Genomic DNA, 24,032 nt, shown 5'->3' on the forward strand with positions numbered 1-24,032 from the left:
CAAATTGTTTTATTACCCACATAAAACTCAAACCTTTATGTTTGTCAAGATTTACATGGCTGGAGAATTATCATAAATCACAATTAACAATAGCTTAGGAGATAAGGTTAATAAATTTTACAAGTAGTTAATCACCTTATCTAAAATAGCACCCCTCTAGGGCTTTACCCAGCTTTATTTTTCTTCAAAGTACTTATCACCACCCAACATCTCGTCTGTTTTTTGTCTCTACCAGAAAGTAAACGCCATAAGGGCCAGGACTTTGTTTTGCCAAAACAATAGTACTACATGTATTTTATTCATTTGTATATATCCCTAGGACAGTACTTGGTACCAAGTGAGCCTCAGTAAATACTGCATAGGTTAAAGAAAAAAAAAAAACCTCCCTCGTGTAGCCCAGAAACGACTTCTCACTTTACATATTATCTGCAAGGAAGACATCTGCATAGTCCCCAGAACAGCCCCGGGTAAGAGGCAGAGCCTGTCCTATCAGCCCTGTTAGACAAGCATACACTCAAGCTTGGAAATGTGCATGAGGAGATCACAGAGCAATAAGAAAAACTAGAATCCGGGCAGGTCGCTCTCCGACCTTGAGTGATTCAAACGCTCTTCCTATACCGCGAGGTAACCTTTAGCGTCAGACCTGAGAAACCGGTTGGCTCTGGTCTGAAACTATGTCGCAGTACATTCTTGAAAAGGCACAAAAAGGCGACAAGAGGAAAGGAACAGGGCGACGGCATAATTCTTAATTCTCCCGCTATCCTCTCTCAATTTTCAAATAATTTTTGTAACTGCTGCAAGTGAAACTTGAGACACAAAAAGAGGGCGAACTCCACTACCCATAGCTAAGATGGCCGAAACGCCTTCTCTACCCGCACCCAGAATGGACGTCGACTGTGACGCTCTCAACAATCCTCCACTGGCACCGCCCCTCCGGCCCGGAACTCCTCCTCCCTACTGTGCCCGCCCTTCCGTCAGAGATCTGCTCATGATTGGTTGTCCGTGATGTTTGCCGCTTCTCCGGATGTTACGTGACGCAGTGAGTAGGGGGGAATGTGCGCGCGCAGACGGTAAGAAACGAGGACTGCTGCGGGGCAGCCCGGAAGGTGAACTGGGCGCTGGGGGTGTCCGGGGACTGAGGTACGGCTCCCCGGGGTCGAGGGCACCCGAGCTCCGCCGTGCTCCTGGCGCCCGGTCCCGCGGGGCCGTTGGGTGACTCTCCGGAGGCCCGGAGGTGGCGGCGCTGGCGGCGCGTCAGGGTCGTCGTCCTGCGAGTGACTGGGCGGATGGGGCGGCGGCCGCGGGGCCGGGGTGGGGGGCAGGGGCCCGCCCTCGCTGCCTTCTCCGTGGCCAGCGGGGTGCTGAGTCATCCCCTGGCCTGGCAGATGGGAGTGCCTGAGGCGGGGATGGTGTTGAGTGGTGTGGTCTGGGAGGCTCCGGGCTGGTCGCTGGGTTGTCGTCCGAGTCTGGCAGGGGACCAGGCGCCCCAGGTCATCAGTCCTCCGGGAAGCCTATGGGGTCGGTGATGTTTATCCATTGTATGGCTAAGGCACGTGGGTCTCAGGTCAGATACTCGGACGGGGCCGCGTCTAGGATGTGGTAGAGGCAAGACGCCCACCCTGTTCTGTCACACGACCTGGAGGCCGCTCTGTGAGCTGGGCCCCTTTCCTAGCAGGTGTATTGAGGACTGAGATGATGTAATGGCATGAAAGTGCTGGAAGGATTCGGTATTTTCGCAAAGGACGGGTGCCCAGTGTTCATTCTTCATAGATCCGGTAGCAGAGCTGGAAGTACTCTCAGGTATTTTTAAGCAAGAATTCTTAACTGTTTGGGTGCTAGTTAGAAATACGTATTCTTGTGTCCCGTTCCTAGAGGTTGAATCATTAGGACCAGAGTAAGACCCAGGAATCTGCACTTTAAGATGCATCCCAGGTAGTTTCAATATCTTGAATATTTTTATATAGTATTTTGAAAGGAAGTAATATTTGGCACGTTTAGCAGCAATTTACACTGTTTGGTTTCCGTGGATGTCCTATAGCCTTGCAGTGCAGTGTGTCCTGGAAAAGTTACTCATCTCTTCCTTGGATGACATTTTCCCTCTGCTCAAAAGTCATAGAGAATCTTCTTTTAGATTTTTCCGTTGAATACTGGTATAAATTTTAAGCCAAAACCATATTTATGAAAGCCGTCACGTACCCTGTAATTCTGTTAAGATATTCACATCCACTCTGTTTTGACACATAACATCCAGAGTCATGCATCTTGCTATTGTTCAAACTGGATTTAAACCTCCTTTGGTTGTCCCTCCCAAACTGGGTTCTGTGGGACGGATTTCTTGAATTCCCCGGGGAGAAGCAGAGGATTCATCCTAAACAGTTAAAAAGGTCACTTTATTCCATCTTTTCTGCTCAGAGATGATTGGTTTTTTCTTGTCTCTGGATCCACTGTGTCCTTCCCTCAATTGGTTAATGGCTTATTTTTTGTCTCTGTCTCTAACTAGCATTTTAGATCTGCTTGGTGAACCTGGGACACCACCATGCTGGCCACAAGACTCGTGTGTCTTCGGACACTACCTTCTAGGGTTTTCCACCCAGCTTTCACCAAGGCCTCCCCTGTTGTGAAGAATTCCATCACAAAGAATCAAGGGCTCTTAACACCCAGCAGGGTAAAGATAACCTGAATGTTTTTATATTGTTTCTCTCTCCTTCCTTCCCTCTTCTTGCTCTCCCTCTCTCCCTGCCCCTGGGGCCCTTGGCAGAGTATGGGGCTCCCTGCTCTACCATTAGTGATTTACTGAAACAGTTAGCTGTGATAATGTCCCAAATCAGCTTTCTCCCCGTTAGTTTTGTATTATTCTGTTCCATCCTTATCACGTATGAAAGAGAAAAAGAACTCCTATAACTTTTCCTATACTTACAGCTCTTGGAGTTTCTCATTTAGAGAATTTAGAGTAATTTATGAGGGATTGAGGGCTATATGGTGCAACAAAGAGATCTTGGAGCCTGTAGTCAAAAACTTAAGAACCCAGGAATATTACCACTTGGTCAGTAGCTTATTAATGTTACTAAATAGGTCATTTCTGCTCTTGTTTAGAGAATGGCAAAATCTGTCAGGTTAGAGAGAAACTTATTTCCTTTTATAATAGATTTCTCCTCTAGTATTCAAATTAGGAGCATAAATTTTGAAATGTGAGGTTAAGAAGAAGCTAGAAGAGACAGCTTTTTTCATCCTAAATTAACTGTTCCACTGTTGAAAAAGAACTGAAATAGAGGCAGTAGTCATCCCTCCCTTTGGCTTTGTGTTGAGGAAAGATACCTTTCCTGAGCCCTTTTTTTGCATGAAAATATGTAACTAATACTTACTGAATGCGTGTTTTTAAAATGTTAGTGTTTAAAATATAATTCTAGAGATACGAAGAAAATCTGTAGTTTATGAAATAAACAATTATTCTGAAACTTAAGACATTAAATTTTAATGAATTTGTGACTCACTTTGAAGATAGAGCACAGATAGGGTCTACATTTAATTTTTTAGATTGGCTAACGTACTTTCATAGTGAAATTATGTACATAGAAAGTACCAAATTACTTTATATGTGGTTTTCTGGTATAACAAGATCCTCTGTTTTATTTTGTTAACATTCTGTTTGGTGTGGGTGGTATGTGTCTTTGTTTTCATATATATCAGGAATATGCCACCAAGACAAGAATTGGGGTCCGGCGTGGGAAAACTGGCCAAGAACTCAAGGAGGCGGCATTGGAACCATCTATGGAAAAAATATTTAAAAGTAGGTGGCAGGGTACCTCACTAGCACAGTAGGTAGTACATCAGTCTCATACAAGTAGGTGGCAGTCTTTAGTGCTTAAACTGGAGTAAGTGGGTATGTTTTAAGAGGTACATGAACAGCCTCCTGAAAATATGCAGACTTGTGTATATGTGCATTTTCTGGGAAGAAAGGCTATCATTCTCAGGGATCTGATGACCCAGAAAAGATGGATACTTGACACTGGGTACAATGGTTCCCGGTCATATTTCGTCCAGAGAAAATTTTATTTTCACCATTATTTTTTTTTTTTAAGCTTTAGTTAATATACCATGATCTAAAACATATAGTCTGTTAAGGAAGTTCATTTGAAGTTGCACAGAATCTTCATTCAAGCATATGATAATTTGTGTATGTTTCAAGTCAAGAGTAAATCACCAAAACCTACATGTTTATAAAAACCTAGCTATTTAAGAAGGGTCCTCAACTGGCTGCCCGTATAGGGCCTCTCAGGAAGCAACACTCTAATGAAGTCAGTTTGGTTCACAGTTTGAATTTCAGCTTTGCAAGTTCAGAAACTAGATTGTTAATCTACCCAAAGCCAAGGAACACTACTGCTCCTTAACAACTTTGCAAAATGTCGGTATACTATAATGGGAGAGAGCCCTAATCCGTTTCCCTCAAGGTATTTCTTTCTGATTAGTAAATTGGCTCTCAAAACCAAATTATATGAATCATGTAGCGACAGCATAGTAACACTCTTAGTGAACAAATTCAGACTGAAGGGAGTAAATGCTCTTTATGAACGCCTCCATCCGGTTCCAGTTGGTAAGTTGTTTCTTTCTCAGTACTCTAAAACAAGAGCACAGCCTCTCCCTTGATTTAAAACAAGAGCACAGCCTCTCCCTTGATTCTGCTGCGTAAACGCTGATTACGTTTTGCTTTGGTTCCTTGTTTCCTTGACTCCATGTAAAGGGCCATCTTTGTTAATAGCACTTTAGACTCACACTGACTTAACAGTTCTTTCTCATCTTTACTTTCTAAGAGTGTCGTGAGAACACACGCCAGACTTTTATGAATAAAATAACATATCATAGAAGTATCCTTATCTCCAGATACACTGCCTCCTCAGGTTTTATTGAAGTGAGATTGTAGGTTGATCAAGTCTAATCCTTTTTGTACTGATTATTAACACCTATGTTTCAGTTTCAGCAGTGCCCTTTTTTACTTGTCCCCTAATTTTGAAACCATTTCTATATCTCCATATGTACTCATTATTGCTGTTACAAAGAAGTATGGTATATGGTTTGATTTACCACCTGCATTTTAATTTAGTCAAGACATGACAGTGTTAATGTGTGTTTCCTCCTGTGTTCTGCAGTTGATCAGATGGGAAGATGGTTTATTGCTGGAGGGGCTGCTCTTGGTCTTGGAGCGCTGTGCTACTATGGCTTGGGAATGTCTAATGAGATTGGAGCCATTGAAAAGGCTGTGTAAGTAAATTGTTCCCAAACAATTCCAGCCTTAAAGGTGCCAATTTTCTTTTCATCCTTTTGCCACTTTTGGAATGTTTTATGTTTAGTCTTCCAACTGTGTAGCAATATACAGGAATAAAAATAGAGTCTCCTTGTGGTATACACACACACACACACACACACACACATCGGAATACTACTCAGCCATAAAAAAGACAGTTGTGCCATTTGGGACAACATGGATGGACCTTGAGGGTATTATGCTAAGCGAAGTAAGTCAGGAAGAGAAAGACAAATACTGCATGATTTCACTTTATGTGGGAGATAAACACATAGATAAGGAGAAAAGATTAGTGGTTACCAGAGGGGAAGGGGGTTAGGGAGGGTGAAAGATGTAAAGGGGCACATATATATGGTGATAGATAAACTAGACTATAGGTGGTGAACTCAATGCAGTCTATACAGAAACTGAAATATAACAATGTACACCTGAAATTTACACAATGTTATAAGCCAGTACTACTGCAATAAAATAATAAAAACAAAATAGAATCTCTTGTTTCCTTGGCATATATTTATTGAAACCTAAATAAAAATCTTTTACCAAGGTTGTATGTGTTTAAACAAGGAGAAAATGTGTTGCTTTGTATATGCGCCAAGTGCTTGTATGTTTTAGATCATTTAATTTTTATGGTAACTCTAACGTATGCATCAATTCCATGGTAAACGAGATGACTAAGATTTAGAGCAGTAAAGTGATATTCCCCCAGGTCTCCCAGCTAGGAAATGATTCAACCAAAATATATATCCATAATCTTATAAATTAACTATGTTGTGTTTCTTACAGAATTTGGCCACAGTATGTGAAAGATAGAATTCATTCTACCTATATGTACTTAGCAGGAAGTATTGGTTTAACAGCTTTGTCTGCCCTGGCAGTGAGCAGAACTCCTGTTCTCATGAACTTCATGATGAGAGGCTCTTGGGTGGTAAGTTGGCTTGTTTTTGTGTTCCTTGTCCACTAAATACCAAAAGATTAGATGCAAAATGTTAGGAAGGGGTATTAAATGGAAAGAATACTATGTTGAAAGTTTTTGTTCAAATATATGAATTATTAGTGCAGCTGAGACAAAGTAGGAAGTACATTCTAAGGTTAAGTCAGCTGTGTTTGTTGAATGTGTATTTTAATAGCAGCAAAGGAGTTGGAAAGCAAACTTAAAGGAACATCCTTCTTATCTAGCAGATGTCGAGCAGCCTCTTTTCTAGCAGTTTACTGAAAAATAAGGCAGATGGAAAACCATCTTAGAGATCATTGGAAAATATGTCACAAAAACTCAAGCATTCTATAGTATTAAGAGTAGAAGAGTCCTGCTGCAATTATTCTGAACTTTCTCGACCCAGTATAAGGTTTTATATTCACTGAGTGTCTTTTGATCATTTGTTGTTTTTCTAGATACTAAAAAGTGGTTTCAAATTCGGTGCCTATTTTTCTGCTATCTGATTGAAGAGATGAACTGGAGTAAGTGGTAGAGGATGTGCAATAAGAAGTAGAAAGTGTAAAATCATTTGAAAGACTTTTTGTCTTGAACTAGTAGGGAAGTTCCATGAAGGAGGCGTTTATTTCATCAGGGCCATTGAAGGCTAGCATTTTTGATTTTAGGAGAGGGCAAGAGCAGTCCAAGTTTGCAGAACAGCTTGAACAAAGTAGAGGAGGTAGTCATTAAAAGTGACTTTGTAATCCCGTTAGAGTGAACTTAGAATATTTGAGTTCTGGAGTGTGAAGAAGACACAATTAGAGAGGCAATGTTTGACTGCCAAGCTGAGGAGAGAACCTAAGCAGTCAGAGGCCATTGCAGTTGCTGGAATGGCAAAAATATAATTTGTATTTGAGTTTCAGGAACTAATGTGGAAGAGACAAGAAGCAGGTGTACCAGCTGTGCCTTTGCAAGATCTGAAATGAAGGACGATAAGAACTAGAGCAATGAGTGTGAGACTGGAAGGGCAGGGGAGATGGAAGAGTTTATAATACTTAACAGATTTCCCATGGCAAACCAGTTCTCCCCAGAGGTAACCCAGGTCCATCATATTTCCACTGTAGTGTACTTAGCAAGAGGAGAACCATTTACAGTAGCATAGCCGTGTGGACGCCTCAGTATCCTTAGGATCTTGCTTTTCAGAAGGGTGTCATGAACTCCTAACCTAGAGGATCATGAAGGCACAGAATAAGCAGGGTGCATTCTCAGCTGGAATGTCAGTTTTAATCAGAGTTTTTATTAAATTATGTTTAAATAATTTAAAACAATGCTTGTGTAATAAAGCAAACATGGCTGTATGAGAGAGATTTAAGTATGCGAAAGAGTTTAGCCCCGCAAATAAGACTTCAGAGAAGTGTTGTGCTTGGGCCATATTCTCAACCTCCTGTGGGCCTAAGATTGCTCTCACCTGCTATTAGGGCTACTTAAGTAAAGTAGTTTGGAAAGCCAGGTACGTGCTACAGAGATGGAGAATGGAGCCTTTAGGGGGTGACAGACATACAGAGATAAAAGTTTGTACCAAGTGCTTTTGGAACAGAGGAGAGGCATCTGACACTGCTCGTGGCAGCCAGGGTACCTACCAGAAAACCTTCCCAGAAGAAGAGGTAATCCTTGAATAAGTCACCCAGCTAGGAAGGAGGTATTCTTAGGCCTCATGAACAGCATTAAAGAGGCATGAAACTGGTTCAGTGTAGCTTGAGTGTAGAGTGTGGAAAGGTAAAAGGCCAAAAATGAAACTGAATCCTGAAGGACCTTAAAAGAAAAAAATATGGTTGTGATAAATACCCTGAAAATGCTTTGCACAGAGGTGTATGAAATAGTCTTTAGTCACTGTTTTTCCATTGGAAAGTGGTAGAGTAGAACCCAGTGTGCTTTTTTGTATTAACATGAGTGAAGGCTTTTCCATTCTCAGCAAAAACAGCTGTTCTGTTTACCTGTACTTTACACAGGGGTTGAACGTTCAGATGCCGTGGGTCCAACAGGTAATGCAGATGAGTGGGGCAGGCCAGGTATGTGGCACAGGAAATTGGCATCTAGAGAAAGCCTTCCCAACTAAAAGCATTCACATGGAATTGTTTTTTGAAGACTTCGCCAAACAAAACGTCTGCCTGATTGTGTCCAGAGGCTGCAAGTTTGCAATTTCTGCTTTAAATTTCCTGAAGGGTCATTATCATCTTTCTTCCATTATATATATTTCTTCCTTGTTATACACAAGGAATATTTAAATGTTAGAAGAGTGGAAGTCTAAGATAGGCAAGGAAAAGAGATGAGGACCAATTCAGCCAGAAAACTGGGAGGACAGAAACGTAGCATCTTGTTTCTCCTGTTTTCCATGTGCTTCTATTTTTCAGGTTCTCATTTAGCAAACATGGAGTTTCAAGGCAATGTGCTATATATATTCTAAGTGGTATATTATGACTGATTTTTTTTATTTTATTTGTGCTGTACTAAAATAAATATAATTAAAAATAATTATTTTGGGATTCTAAAAGAGGTTTGTTACACCTGTAACAAGAATAAAATTTTTAAGATGATGGTGTCAAAGCTCAACTCATTCACTTTAAGTTGTCTGCAAAACTTTATGTATTGCAGTAGGGGGCACTCCTGCTAATTTAGCCAAACGGAAAGGAACCTCAGGCCTTTAATGTGCTAGATAAATAAAGGATTCAGTTTATGGGTTTTTTTTTTTTTTTTTTTTTTTTGGTGAGGAAGATCAGCCCTGAACTAACATCTGCCAATCCTCCTCTTTTTGCTGAGGAAGACTGGCCCTGGGCTAACATCTATGCCCATCTTCCTCCTCTTTATATGGGACGCCGCCACAGCATGGCCTGACAAGCAGTGCGTCGGTGCGCGCCCGGGATCCGAACCGGCGAACCCCGGGCCGCCACATCAGAGTGCTCACGCTTAACCGCTTGTGCCACCGGGTGGCCCCTCCGTTTACCTTTTTAAACATGGTTTGTCAGAGGGACTAACTGAAATTGGAACTTGTGGGTTTCTACTTTGTTGTTGTACAAGGATTGATTTTTCTTAGTGATATGTGTCTTTCAGACAATTGGTGCAACCTTTGCAGCCATGATTGGAGCTGGAATGCTAGTACAGTCAATACCATATGACCGGAGTCCAGGCCCAAAGCATCTTGCTTGGTTACTACATTCTGGTATGTTCTGATTTTAAATTGTTATTAAATAGTCTTGAATCATACCTTTTTTGGTGGCTCTTCACAACTGTAAATGACATGTGCATAATTTAGTTAAGCCTCGTGTTTAGAAACACAGTTTTCTCCACTTACTACGGTTGTATTATTGCCACACCTCTACACTGAAAAATTAATGATTCTCATACTGAAACCATGGACATCCCCAATGTTACACTTGCCTCCTGTGACAGTCTAGTATATGCAGAGATTTCCTTTTATGCATTTTGTCTAATACCAGGAGGATTTCAAAGCTGGTACACATCACTTGAGAATTGTTCTTGTTATGTATCTTTAGAAAAATAAAAACTGAGGGTGGAGAAGAGAAGGAGGAGGTAAGACATGTGGAAGAATAGGAGTAGAGGTTTTGGCAATGGAGCACTTGGGAGCAAGAAAGCAGTGAAAAAGATCTTTGGAAATGCGTGTTTGTGTCTGATACGGTTAGCTGGCTAGGTATTTAGATAGCTCTTGGCACAGAATTACTGTGGGCAGGGTAAAGGCTCTCCAACCCTGGTATTGCAGGACAGTTTTAATATTTTTTTAAGTACATGTTGTGATCTTTCTCCTAATTAAGCAAAGAAATATTTTAAAGTTTGGAGAAAGTGTTTTCCACTTTGTCCCAGAAACAAAAATGCTTCTTAGATGCATGTTCTCTACCACAAAGCAAGACAAAATTTTATAAGTATTTCCTTGAAACTTCCAGGGAGACACTCTGAAATGTTTCTGACATTGGTTAGTAATGGGAAATTAGGTTTTGGTACCAGTGTGCCAAATTTCTGGTGTGAAATATGTCATTTATATTCTTCATGTGCTGTCTTTGTTTTGGTGAACATGAGACAGCATGACTTCCCAACCTTGGTGTTCAAGTCTCTTTCGTTAGGTCTTAGGTTTTTTGACTTTAGATATTCTCCATGGAGGTTTACAGGACAAAACCCTTGTGGTTGGCAGGGACGGTGGTCCATTAGCTTCTAGTACCAATAACCTGCTTCTAAGAAAAAATTTTAAATATAGTATGGTACATTTGCTATAAAATTTAATATCTCTAAGTGCCATCTGTAGTATTGAAGGATTAGTCAATTGAACTTTGGAATAACTGCATACCCTAGTAGTGTAGAGAGCTTTTTTTTTTAAAGTGTGTATCCTTTCATTGAAACACCAAAATCCTCACCATCTGAGTTTTAACATTTACATTTATGTTTCTGATTCTCTGGATTGTGTGATCTTGGTCAGTGAATAGAGCTCTGTACCTGTTACCAATATTAGACACTGAATTCCTTGAGAAAATGGGTTTGTTGTCTTTTTTTCTCTGATAAGTAGTAGATACTTAGTCACTTGTTGAATTTAATTTAAAAAGCTATGTAGTTTAAATTCAAGGTGAGAGTAAGTAAGCCTTTCTACCTTGGTTGCTTAGAAAACCCCTTTTAATCTGATATTATTGTAGCATATAAGTTACTTGAGTCGGGATATTTTATGTGTGTTGTGGGGTCCCCAGACCACCCATTCATTCAGTGATTTGTTAGAAGGAGTCACAGGACTCAGCATATAATTGGACTCGGAGCTAAGGTTTATTACAACAAAAGGATACACGATTGAATCGGCATGGGAAAAAGATAAAGGCAGAGTCTGGAGAAATTCACACCCAGGCTTTCACTGCCCTCTCCTTCCTGTGAGGGGACACCGCAGGAATGTGAAAAGTGCAGTAATGTGACCAATGTTTCTGCCCAGGAAGCCCTTTAGAGACTTCACTGCCCAAGATTGGTTTTTTTTTTTTTGGTAACATCCATTGCCAATCTTCCTCTTTTTGCTGAGGAAGATCAGCCCTGAGCTAACATGTTGCCAGTCTTCCTCTATTTTGTATGTGGGATGCCACCACAGCATGGCCTGATGAGTGGTGTGTAGGTCCATGCCCGGAATCCAAACCTACGAACCCTGAGCCACTGAGGCAGAGTGCACAAACTTAACCACTGCACCACCAGGGCCAGTGTCCGTCGTCATCCCCCCCACCCCCAAGGCCTTTATTGAGGACTGATCATGAAGGCACCATCCTAGCAACTATCAGAATCCAGGCTCCCAGGAGGAAACCAGGCATTCTGCATAAATCACGTTGTTTGCACAGATCATCTAACCCTGTCATTTAGAGAATGATTCTAGTGCCAAATTCTCAGCCACCAGCCGAGGACCAACCTTGCAAGCAGGCCTTTGGAAAGAGGGCCTGAGGCCTGCCTGCTGTGGTAGCCCTGTCCTGCCCAATATGGATGCCAATTTTTTTTTCTTCCTTTTTTTTGGTTCAAAAGTTGCTTTATTCTTCGTAGATACCTTAGGAAACTGCAGGCATTAGCATGTCCATTTCACAGATGAGGAAGCTCAGGCTGAGTGAGGTCACACAGTAGGAAGTGCCAGAGTCAAGAGTGACATCCCAACCTCATTTCTTCAAGTCCAGTGCTCTGTCCACTCCTCTATTCACTGGCATGATGGATGTGAGATCCGAAGGGGGTTTGGATGACCCAGGGGCAACCATTCACAGTGTTGAAGGCACATCAAAGCTGGCTTTTGACTCAGAACTAACATGCCAATGCATTCTGTTTTCATTTTTCGCCCAGATGTGTAGATACAGCTGTGGTCTCAGGAGTAAGTGATACTTTGCAGAAATTACTGAAATGCTCATTGAAAAACTACTCTCTTCTAATTGTGTTTCTTTCCCCCAGCTTCACTGAGATATAATTAATACATAACATTGTGTAAGTTTAAGATGTACATGTTTGATGCATTTATATATTGCATATGTTATATATATTTTATGTATGTGTATATTAGTATTAGCTAACACCTCCATTTCGTATTTACCATTTCTTTTTTGTGGTGAGGACATTTAAGATCTACTCTCAACAACATTCAAGTGTGTGATATAGTATTATTATTAGCTATAATCACCATGCTGTACATTAGATCCTCAACTTGTTAACCTTATAACTAGAAGTTTGTACCCTTTGACCAGTATCTCCCCATTTTTGCCACAGCCTCCAACCCCTGGTAACCAAAACTCGACTCTGTTTCTCTGAGTTTGACTTTTTTAGATTTTGCATATGAGTGAGATCATACAGTATTTGTCTTTCTATGTCTGATTTATTTCACTTAGCGTAATGCCCTTGGGGTCCATCCATGTTGTCGAAAATGACAAGATTTCATTCTATTTTTATGGCTGGATTATATTCCACTGTATATATACGCCACATCTTCTTTGTCCATTCATCCATTGATGAACACTCAAGTTGTTTCCATATCTTGTCTATTGTGAGTAATGCTGCAATGAACATGGGAGTGTAGATATCTCTACAAGACCCTGATTTCAGTTCCTTTGGATATAAACCCAGAAGTGGGATTGCTGGATCATACGATCTATTTTTAATTTTTTGAGGAATTGTTTTCCGTAATGGCTTGTTTTCTGTAGTGCCTGTACCAATTTGCTGAGTGCCAATTTTCATTCACAATAATAATGTTGAGCTATCTTTGTTAGTTTTGTAATTGATTTGTCCTTAAGTAAGAAACATCTATTACTATTTAATATTTTTATCAGAAAGTATCATTGAAAAATCTCTGAATAATCTCCTTAAAAGTTTTGCCAAAAATTTTGCTGTCAATTGCCATACGGGGGAATCCTAATGGAAATTCATGCAGAGGAATTTTTATCAAATATCTGTCCTAAAGCAAAAAATATTTTTTAATTATTCGTCATCATGAGATACAATATACCATATTACTTGATCTAGAAATGTTACTCTTGCTAAAGAGACACACTAGTATTGAAATTTCAGTATGAAGCTGTGTGTGCCTCATACTGTGTGCATGTTCATGAGTTAAACTATGCATATTCAATGTTTCAGAAAATGGTAACTTGTTCTACTCACCACTGAAATAATGCCTTATCTGAGGTTTATTTTTTAGTTCAGGAGTTCTGTTTACCTTTGCTAATTTTTATGAATATGTTTATAAATATCTGACAAAATTATTTTTTACAAGCTGTGACAGCATATTCTCTATTACACAAGTAACAGCAGTGTCCTTGAAGTTCCTGTATTTTAAGATTAGCGTCATATACTCATTCTCTTGTTTTACTTTGTTCACTTTTTAGAGGCAGTAGGTTTGACCTTGAGTTACTTATTTTAAGCCTTTTTACCTCAATTATATATAGGAACATTATTATAAAGACTCATGGTACGCTCATATCTAAATAACGAGCTACATAGAATTTCACATTACTAAAAATCTAGATTACTGTTTGTACTTGTGAGTTGTGACTGACTAGGAATAGTGTTACTGTTGTGATTTAGAGTTTGGATAGCCTCAAATTTTGGTTGTGGAATTTTGAGGGTAATATTACCTAAATGAGGGGAAGACTTTTTGTAATCTTTTTAACAATAAGGTTATATAATATGTTCAAATTGCATATTAGTTAGAAGTGGCATTTTCCTTTTGGTTGTTTAGTACATACTTGCTCTTTTTCCAGGGGTAATGGGTGCAGTGGTGGCTCCTCTGACAATATTAGGGGGGCCTCTTCTCATCAGAGCTGCATGGTACACGGCGGGCATCGTGGGAGGCCTCTCCACTGTGGCCATGTGTGCCCCCAGTGAGAAGTTTCTGAACATGGGAGCACCCCTGGGAGTGGGCCTGGGTCTCGTCTTCGTATCCTCACTGGGTAAGCCACTGTGGTTTCTTGGTTCATGATGTCCTAAAGTTATCTGACGTCCTCAGGTATCCTAATGGAGAGAATTTATCAGGAGTCGTTTTTACAAGTTGTTTAAAAGAGACAAGCTAATTTGGCTGGATTTTCTTATTTGGCATCATGGTAAAACCATTACTGGTTTTACCAAATACATTTAAATGGGAAAATTAGTGTGGAGAACATGAAAATTGCTCTGATGCAAGAGCCTTCCTGTAATGTGGGCAGGTGACCCACTGCAGGAATGAGTGTCATGGGTCTTGAAGTGAATGTACATAAAATTAGTGCTTATATTCAGTTAGATGTTTTCTTTTTTTTTTTTGGGAGGAAGATCAGCCCTGAGCTAACATCCATGCTAATCCTCCTCTTTTTGCTGAGGAAGACCGGCTCTGAGCTAACATCTATTGCCAATCCTGCTCCCTTTTTTTTCCCCCAAAGCCCCGGTAGATAGTTGTATGTCATAGTTGCACATCCTTCTAGTTACTGTATGTGGGACGTGGCCTCAGAGTGGCCGGAGAAGCAGTGCGTCAGTGCGCGCCCGGGATCCCAACCCGGACCGCCAGTAGCGGAGCGCGCGCACTTAACCGCTAAGCCGCGGGGCTGGCCCAGTTAGATGTTTTCTTATCTGTGCAGTATACCAAAAAAAATTTTTTGAAGTAATGTTAATTATAAATCCAGGTATTGAAAATCCAGTTATGGAAAAGTCCTTTTTCAAAAAAACCTTTTTTTCCTCTTTTGACTTCAGGATCTATGTTTCTTCCACCTACCACTGTGGCTGGTGCCACTCTGTACTCAGTGGCAGTTTATGGTGGATTAGTTCTTTTCAGCATGTTCCTTCTGTATGATACCCAGAAAGTAATCAAGCGTGCAGAAATAGTACCAGCATATGGAGTTCAAAAATATGATCCCATCAATTCGTAAGTAGTCTATAATGTCTTTCCTTTGTTACACAAGGACATTTGTGTTATTTTGGCCTATTTTGTTTTATGGCTGTATGAGTTTCTTAGGGCTGCTGTAACAAGTTATACGAACTGGGTGGTTTAAAAGAACAGAAATGCTCTCTCACAGTGCTGGAGGCCAGAAGTCTGAAATCAAGGTGTCATCAGGGTTGGTACCTTCTGAGAGCTCTCAGGGAGAATCTGTTCCATGCCTGCCTCCTAGCTGCTTGTTATGGCCAGCAGTCCTGGGCATCCTTGGCCTGTAGATACATCAGTCCATTCTCTACATCTGTGTTCACATGGCGTTCTCCCTGTGTCTGTCTCTGGCTCTTATGAGGACACCAGTCATGTTGCATTCAGGCCCACCCTACTCCAGCATTATCTCATCTTAACTCACTTTGTAATTACATTTTCAAAGAGCCTGTTTCCCAAGTAAGTTCACATTCACAGTTACCAGGGATTTAAGGCTTCAGCATATCTTTTGAATTCAACCTACAACAATGGCTTTGTCAAATTTTACTGTTTTATTTCTGTTGCTCTTTGGTCTGTTCTCGCTCTTTAGTAGGCTGTATGTCCACAGGACATTTGATTATATTGCAACTATTTATAATATTTAGATATTTATTCAGTTAATTGAGATTATTTGGTCATTTAATTTCTTTAGTAATTTAGATTTAGCAGACTTTAAAACTGAAATGTACTAGTCAAGTATTTGCTGGAAAGTATATGTAATTGACTTGAAATTTTTAGTAGAAAAACCTATTTTATTGAAAATTGGAAACATCTCAGTATGAAAATTTCATTTTGGAAATATTCTGCTTTAGCTGATACTAAGTATTAATAATGCTTTTTTCCTTTCCTAGGCCTCTCCACCAAAGTAGGTTATTTTATTTAAACAATTTTCTTGATTATCATGGTGTCTATCGTATTTCTTTAAGTAATTTATTTTTGTTTCTTTAAAGCTGAAACTTAATGTAATCGTTTTTTTAAATACTGCTATAATGCTTACAGATTTGTAGCAGTTTTTTTGGATTGGGAGTGTTGAGGGGGTGGAGTATATTTAAAATTGCCAGAGTTGTGTCTAACACCTTTTTGTAAAGATGTTTCTTTGGTTTTGTTTTGATTATATCATTGTCTATCACCCAGGTTTTTTTTGAAAGATCCTGTACTTAGGGTGTCAGAGGATAGAATAATGATTTTTAAAACTGCCCTTTAACATTTAAAATATTAATCTGCCAGAAGAAAATCTTGACTGTTTTCTAGTCTCGGACTTCCCTAGTTAGCTTTGCTTTTATTTCCATTTCATCTGCCTAGGACAAATAATCATTATTGCTTTTTTTCTTTTCTAGATTTAAGAAATAGTTTTTATCATTGTTATTAGAATTGCATCATATATAATGGGCATAATTTTCTTTTCTAGGATGCTGGGAATCTACATGGATACATTAAATATATTTATGCGGGTTGCCAGTTTTCTAGCAACTGGAGGCAACAGAAAGAAGTGAAATGACTCGGCTTCTGATTTCGTAAAATGTCAGATATCTTGCTTGTTTAATAGGGGCAGATATTCATTAAACAGTGCGTTCCAGCAGCTTTCATGACGTTTAGAGGTTAAGAACTTGTCAGCATGTTTCAAATGTTCCAGTAATGTGATGCTTCAGGTCTGGTTTTTCTTCTGGAGAATAAATTCAGTAGTTCTCTTCCAAATAAGCACATACATTTCCAATTCTCATGTTTTGAGTAATTCTAAAATGTTTTAATGAATGTGAAAACTAAGGTTTGTGTTGTGAGAATGTGTTTTATGTATTAAATTTATTTGGTTAAGTGAAAATCAGCAAACTTGTGTTTACCTGCATATTTAGGGATATGTGGAGTATTAACGAGTAATGTCATAAATGATGTAGAGGTTTGGTAAAGGGACCAGAGAGAAGTAAAGGGTCACCTGCAGTCTTTCTTGGAATGCTTAGAACTTAGCCCTTGTGTCATTGGAGGTGAGCCAGTGAGAGGGATCTGGCTGTTGGAAACAAACAAGTCATTGCTGTTTTTACATTTGTCTGCTGAACTTACCAAAGCCTTGAGCATGAAACAAAGATATAGGTGATTCATTCTCCTGCTGTTCGTTCTCAGTGCTCTTCACAACATAGATGTGATCATGTTTGGGTTTTCGTTATTTGATGTTAGGACAGTCCAGAACGTTATATGGAGAATTCCTGATATATAATATATATTATATGTGTGTGTGTGTGTACATTTTACTGTTGAATCTTCTGGAACAAAATATCCTTAACTTTTCTCAGGATAAAAAATTCAAAGCATGAAAATTGTTGCATTTTGAAGTATTCAAACACTATGTTTATAATTGCTGAGGGGTTTTTTTGCATATTTATCAAAATGTTTAACAGAATGCATGCTTGCCTTTGTCATCTCTTCAGGCTTTGAAGCTTTTATCAGAAAAGCCTGTTTGTGGCTTACACTTGAGATTATGAAAGCAGTTTTTCTCCTAAGACTTAGTTTCTCGTGTTCCCTCTCAGACTAAGCACTAAAAAGGAGAACAAAGCTAGTCTTTCTTCATCAGCTACGTCAGTAAGAAATGTAATGGGGAAAGTGCTTCATTAGAGTTTCCCCTAGCAGAGTTTCCCTTCTCTCCTGCAGACACCATTACTTAGCTCTCTTGTGACATTGTAAGTATTTTGATACAGAAGAGTTATTTTTGGAAGTTCTTAATGAATGAAATAAATGTGTATGATTATTGAGATGATTGGTATTCTTGACAAATATGTATTATAGTAACCCAGAAATAACTATTCTGACCACCTCAAATTACATACGATGCTTATTTCTGAAATAATAAAGGTTCCAGGCAGATGGTCATGGGTCTGTGATTTTTCCAAGTGAACTGTGTTCATACTGTTTCTGTTCAGGAAAGCCGCTTATTCTTTCCCGGTGTGGTATGAATAGTACAGTGTGGTTATGACTGCTGCTTGCAGCTGCTCTGCCTTTGCTTGAGCCTCAGCTCTTCCACTTAGTGTTCATGTGACCTTGGGCAGGTTACGTAACCTCTCTGTGCCCGTGTCCTCGTCTCATACCTCACAGGGTTAAGGTTAAATGTGTGGGCCCTTAGTAAGCACTATATGAATTCTAGCTGCAGTGGCTGGTTTGTTTTGGGGTTTTTTTCTTAAGAAAAATCTAAGTACCAAGCTTCTATTTTTCCCTTCTCTGCGTTGCTCCCTGAACGATGGCAGTGTGATCTTAAAGGGAAATCTTAAAAGGCCTGTTGTCTTTAGTCAGATTTTGAACCAAAGTTGATGTCCTTATGTTTGGGTGGTATCACACACAGAACAAAATCATGTAATTTCAACAGTGGCTGTCGGGCAGAAGTTTATCTAGAAAATCAAGGCAGTCTTTTTCTTTGATGACTTAGTATTTTATTGTCACACTTTATCTGACTTTGCTAAGACAATGAAGACTTCAATATAAAAAGTGAGTTTAATATATTAATGTTAATATAAAATAAAATATTATACTAGATCTAAAGTGATAAAAAAAAAATCACTAGTTCCTTGGCTCCTATTAACGTAGCACTGGGGATTTTTTCCTCCCATAATCCACAGGGAAGAGGGAAGACCTACAAATTGATAGACTTAGGCAAAAAAGAAAAGATATATCCATTTCTCATTTTCTGAAACATCGTCTAAAGTGTTAAAAGGATAACTGAGGTATATGGTTAAAATAATCACATACAAAAATAAAAGGCCTTTCTGATTTGCTTAGAATGGTTTCTAATGAACATTCAATCAGAAAACGTTGGTGTATCAGCCACCATGCTAGCTGGACCCGGCAGAGACGGTGGTGAATAAAAATCATTGCCTTGTAAAGCATAGCAACCCCATGTAAACATGGCATAATCCATTGTGTTGAGTGTCATAAGAGAAGTGAATTGAACACAGCTGAAATGTGAGAGTAATAAGTTTCCAAGATGTCCCTGGAGGAGGTCTTCAAGAGTAAATTCAGCAGTTATGGCACATGAAAAAGGCAGGAGGGCGTTTCATACAGTATAAGCAGGAATATGGGGAAGATGACAAGAAATGAAAGGTCTCTTGAAGCTGAATTCCCTGCTCACAGTAGGTGTGTGTGCTGTGCCTAAGGCCCTGAAGCCTTGAATATTTTCTGTGCACTTGAAAATGTTAGAACCTGGGAAGAAAGGTATTTCCCTTAAAATTGTTCATCTGGATAGGATATGTTCACGTTCAAGTTCCTCAAACTGAATGATAACCAAGATTTGTATCATTTCAGTAGGGTAGGAGGGTCCAAGTATGCCCTAATAGCTAATGAGTGAACTGAAGTTTTTGTATATTGTGTGCTAAGCCCTATACATGAATTTAACGACATTCCTTAGAGCTGGGTACTGCTGTTCCCATTTTGCAGAGGAGTAAACCAAAGGTTGCAAGTTTGATCTTTGCACAAGGTCATATGGCTGCGAAGAATGAGGTGGTCAAGTTGGAACTCCTGACCACTTATACTGGGAAGTTTGTAATTAATGCCATAGGGCTGAAATCCTGTTTGAGAATCACAAAAGCACTGTACAGGTTAAATAGATTGAGATTTTACTGAAAATACCTAGAACATTAGAATTTTAGTGTTTATGAAAAGGGATTGATTGGCCTCAGTGTCTGAAAGATAAATGGTAATGATGTTGTGCTTGCCCAGATCTTGTTTCTTATGTACCAGGAAGTCCTTTTCTGTATTGCCTAGTCCACTTGGAGCTACAAATCAAACCATTTTTTTAAGGGCAATGTAATCAGTAAGGTGGAATCCTCCCTAAATGTACTCAGTTAGCTAATACTCAAAGTGGAAGCCATTTTTCAGGGAAAGATACAAAAGTTATGACCTTGAGGGCTTTGTCTTTTGTGAAACAGTTCAGGAAGACAGAGCAAGTTCCCCCAGTATTAACACTTGAAAACAGCAAAAGGAACATTTTATACCAGAAGCAAAGATAAAATCAAGTCTGATGGGGAGGGGCCATTACATGGACCATTCCGGCTAGTATTGCTCAGGGCTGCCGGCCAGTTGGCCTAAGTGCAGGTCCTGCAGTCTCCCCTCAGCCTCAGCATTCCAGTTCTCCCCCGCTCATAGCGTGCATCGGTTCCTCACCTGGAGGATCACTAGTCTTGCTAAGGGGCCTCTCAGCCTTCCACCTTCAGCTGAGAGGTTGGTGGGGGGCCAGGGGTTGCAGCCTCATTGGATGCAGATAGAAGCCTTGGGGTTCCCCATGGCTACACCCAGAAATGCAGAATTAATATATTCAGGCAGGACCAAAATGACATTCATACTTAAAACTAGGAACAAGTTTAGAAACAATTTTTAAACATTTAGAACAAATGCTTTCCACTGAGCACTTTGTGAAAGCTGCTGGATCACCTGTAGGTGTGGTGTTGGCTGGCCATCATTCCTCCAGGCTAACCTTCCGTGTGCCTGGAACACGTGGGTTGCTCACCTGTCCGCCCCAGAGCCGTTTTATATAGCAGCACAGAGCTTGGTGAGACGAGGTTCATATGACGGTCTCACAGGAAGGGTGTTAGATGTCTTAATTTTATTTGCTCATTAGCCATGTTACCTCAATTATAAAATGCAGTATTTTTCACAGTTCATTTCTGAAATGTGTTCAATTTCATGGTTTTTTTGGGGGGGGGTCACCAAATAGCGTATCAAAATCAGTGGCGTTTTTGAATTGAAGAAATATGGTATTTTGCAGTGGTTTGTTTTCCGTGTCTAGTAGTTCATTGTCCTGTAAGAACAGGTATCTAAAGGAGTATCTTTTGATAATCAGCTGTAGCATCTTTTACTGATGATTCAGAGGGAGTCTTCCACAAGAAAGTTCAAACAAGCTAGCCCCACCCAGTTAGGTACTTTATACAGGCTGAGTGGACTGATTTCCCAGCAATGCAAAATGATTCCCAGACAGGAAGACCAGTGGCAGTTGAGAGCATTAGTGGTTTGATAGGCTCTGACTCTTCATAAGGAGAGTAAGGGATTTAAGGGTTGTTCAGTTTGATACTCTTTGAAGGAGTTAACTCAGCACCAACTGTGGGCAGAACCAAGGATGAGTAAGACCCTCCTGCCCTGCCGTCACAGCCTGGCAGGTAACACATCAGTCTGGAAGGTGGGCAGAGGTAGTGGGTGGTAGCCAGGAGAGAGCTTGTGGTGAGAGGGGGCCGCTGGCCTTGCTGGATGTGAGCAGTGAGTGCTGGAGACAGAAGGCCTGACTGTAGGTGGGGAACTTAGGGCCCAAACACGACAGTGTTCATGTTCACAAGTCACTCTTTTGAGAAAGAGAGAAGTCAGCAGATTCGTCTTAGGCACTCGACTGGGTGCCACGTAGTTAAAAATGTGAGAAATAGCAGCAAATGACCCAAGGTAATCGTGAAGTCATAATCCACAAACTACAAAAGCATTATCCAGATGAATTGCTGCAGGGGTTCAGAGAGGGGCAGTGGTGCCGATGGCCTGCAGGAACGTGGGTGTCCTCCACACGCCAGCACAGAAGGGTTAGTGGCTGGAGGGGACTCCTTGCTTTGGGGGTGAGGGGATCGTGGGGAGTATCCTGATCTACTTTGCAGAGAACCCAGCCTCTGCTTGCAAACTAAGTGTGTTTATGACTTGGCTTGTGTGCTCACAATCAAATTATGTCACTCTAACCATACTGGGTGCCTCAGAAAAGATGGGAGTGTGATCACCTACCTCATTTAAGTAGCAGCGTCATTTAAAAAGTTGGGGAAATTACGACAAGATTTTCATTGCTCTTAATTCTGAGTGGCAGAAAAAAAATGGACATTTGGTAGGAGAATGGGGTGTTTAGTATCTTTTTCAGTGTATTTTAGCTGCCCCTAAGTAATTTTTTAAAAAGGAAGGTACATACAGAGAGAAAATACATTGAAACACTTTAAAAGAAGCTTTTCAGATTTTAGGAACTTAGCGGAAAGACCCGGGGCAAGCAGAACATCTCTCCACCCTGTGGCCTTTGGCCCGTCGCGTCTCTGAGTGGAACTGGACCCAGAGCCTTCCAGGTCCTTGCAGCCCTGACGTGCTGTGTCTGCAGTGACAGCAGGGTTGAAGTTTGCTGCAGAGCACTGTGGCCAGTGCTGGCCACACCTTGCACGCCCGCCTGGTCCTGGTGGTGCTAGGTGTGGGGTGAGAGTAAGGGAAGGTGATACTTCTCTTCTGGGAAGCCTGCTGCCAGGCCTGCGGATCTCAGGGCAGGTGCCGACAAACAGGATCCATCCCAGCCCTGCCTGCACTTCTCCAGCTGGGCGCTGGCGAGAGCCGGAAGCCTGGGCCCTGCCCTCCCTCCTGCTGCCCGTCTCTCACGCTTGCTCTGCTGGGCCTCCGCCCTTCCCCGTCGAAATCCACACTTGTGCGTGGACTTGACAATCGGTCATCTAGACCAGAATTTCAGTGTCTTTCTTTTTAATTTTATTATTTATTTATTTTTTAAAATTTTTCCCCCAAAGCCTCAGCAGACAGCTGCATGTCATAGTTGCACATCCTTCTAGTTGCTACACGTGGGACGCGGCCTCAGCATGGCTGGAGAAGCAGTGCCTGGGCGCGCGCCCGGGACCCGAACCCGGGACGCCAGCAGCGGAACGTGAGCACTTAACCACTAAGCCACGGGGCCGGCCCTTCAGTGTCTTTTTTTTTTTTTCTTTGCCCTGAGTTGTGGGAAGAAAAGACAGTCGTTGTTCCTTATTAAAGAAGCATTGTACATCCTTGAGTACAAGTGAGAGGTTGGTATTTTTTGGAGACACGTTGCTACTGAAAAAGGGAGGGAGAGCTATGCACCCCACACCTGGGAATAGACCACCTAATATGACAGAACATTATTTTCTTAAAGCACAGCACTGTAGCATTACACTCTCATCAAAAGGATCTGTTCTTCACCTTCAGCTACCGTTTTACTGAGGAACAGAGAAGTTGAGCAACTTGTCCAGGATCACACAGCTGAAACGTGGCAGAGCTCTGCTTAGATCCTGGATCATGTGGCTCTAGAGCCTGTGCTTTTAACAAGTGTAGGGGCGGTACAGAGACAGAAATGGAAGACAAGGGTCCTGAGCCCCCACTCCAGGCTAAAACCATGGGGTGGGTGTGGGGGCTAAAGGCCAGAAGCTCCAGAGAGAGGGTGGAAAGCAGAAAGCCAAGGGACTGTTCCCACCAGGGACTCAGAGATGGTGGCTTCACAGGCACCCCAGCACCAACGTGGAGTGGCCACAGGATGGAAGAGGCAGCGCCCTCTCGTCTCCCCGTTGCCCCTGTGTCGTGGAGGAGATGGTGACTTCCCAGCACAGCCCCACGGAGCAGCCACCATGGCGAGGCAGAGTAGCCCACAGCCGTGCCTGTGCCTGGATAGCCTGCACCCGCGGGGAGGAGGCGGGAGCAACAGTGGGAGGGTGGACAGCATCAGTGAGAACCTAGGGGACCCGGAGGGCGGGGGGTCGGCCTTGACCCTGGCAGCGGGACACCCAGAGGCAGGCAAGACCCCGTGGGTCGGAGGCTTAGGAGGAAGTTCGGAGTAATTATAGAACATAGAGGAAGCTATCATTTTTTGGTACAAGGGTGGGGCGGTATGTAAGCTGAATATCAACATTGTGGGTTATTTTCTACTACTCATGGGCTCTCATGGAACCAGCGTCTGGAAAGAACCTTAGCTCTGGGGTCAGACAGACCTGGTTCCAGGTGAGAAGTTGCCGTAACACTCTCTGTGAGGTGAAGGGAAACATCACTTTCCTTTGTTACAAGATGGAAGTGACATGCTTGCCTTCCTGAGGCTGGAGGAGAGTCAAATGAGAAGACAGCTGAAGGGTCCCGTGGAGTCTGGCTTCTCTCTGCTGTAAACTGAGCTGCAATGTGCTGAGCAAATA

At 41.3% G+C, this 24,032-nt stretch overlaps 1 protein-coding gene across 1 annotated transcript; it reads left to right on the forward strand.

Annotated features, from left to right (window-relative positions):
• The first annotated feature begins 1,092 nt into the window (after window positions 1-1,092).
• On the forward strand, window positions 1,093-17,991 carry GHITM (growth hormone inducible transmembrane protein). The gene is made up of 9 exons (XM_058542800.1): window positions 1,093-1,140; window positions 2,501-2,665; window positions 3,688-3,787; window positions 5,145-5,256; window positions 6,086-6,227; window positions 9,321-9,429; window positions 13,970-14,158; window positions 14,928-15,099; window positions 16,541-17,991. The coding sequence occupies exons 2-9, from the start codon at window positions 2,537-2,539 to the stop codon at window positions 16,623-16,625; spliced, it is 1,038 nt and encodes a 345-aa protein (XP_058398783.1). The 5' UTR covers window positions 1,093-1,140; window positions 2,501-2,536; the 3' UTR covers window positions 16,626-17,991.
• The last annotated feature ends 6,041 nt before the right edge of the window (window positions 17,992-24,032 follow it).

This window comes from Diceros bicornis, chromosome 6 (assembly GCF_020826845.1).
Source record: "Diceros bicornis minor isolate mBicDic1 chromosome 6, mDicBic1.mat.cur, whole genome shotgun sequence".
Classification (NCBI taxonomy): Eukaryota; Metazoa; Chordata; class Mammalia; order Perissodactyla; family Rhinocerotidae; genus Diceros; species Diceros bicornis.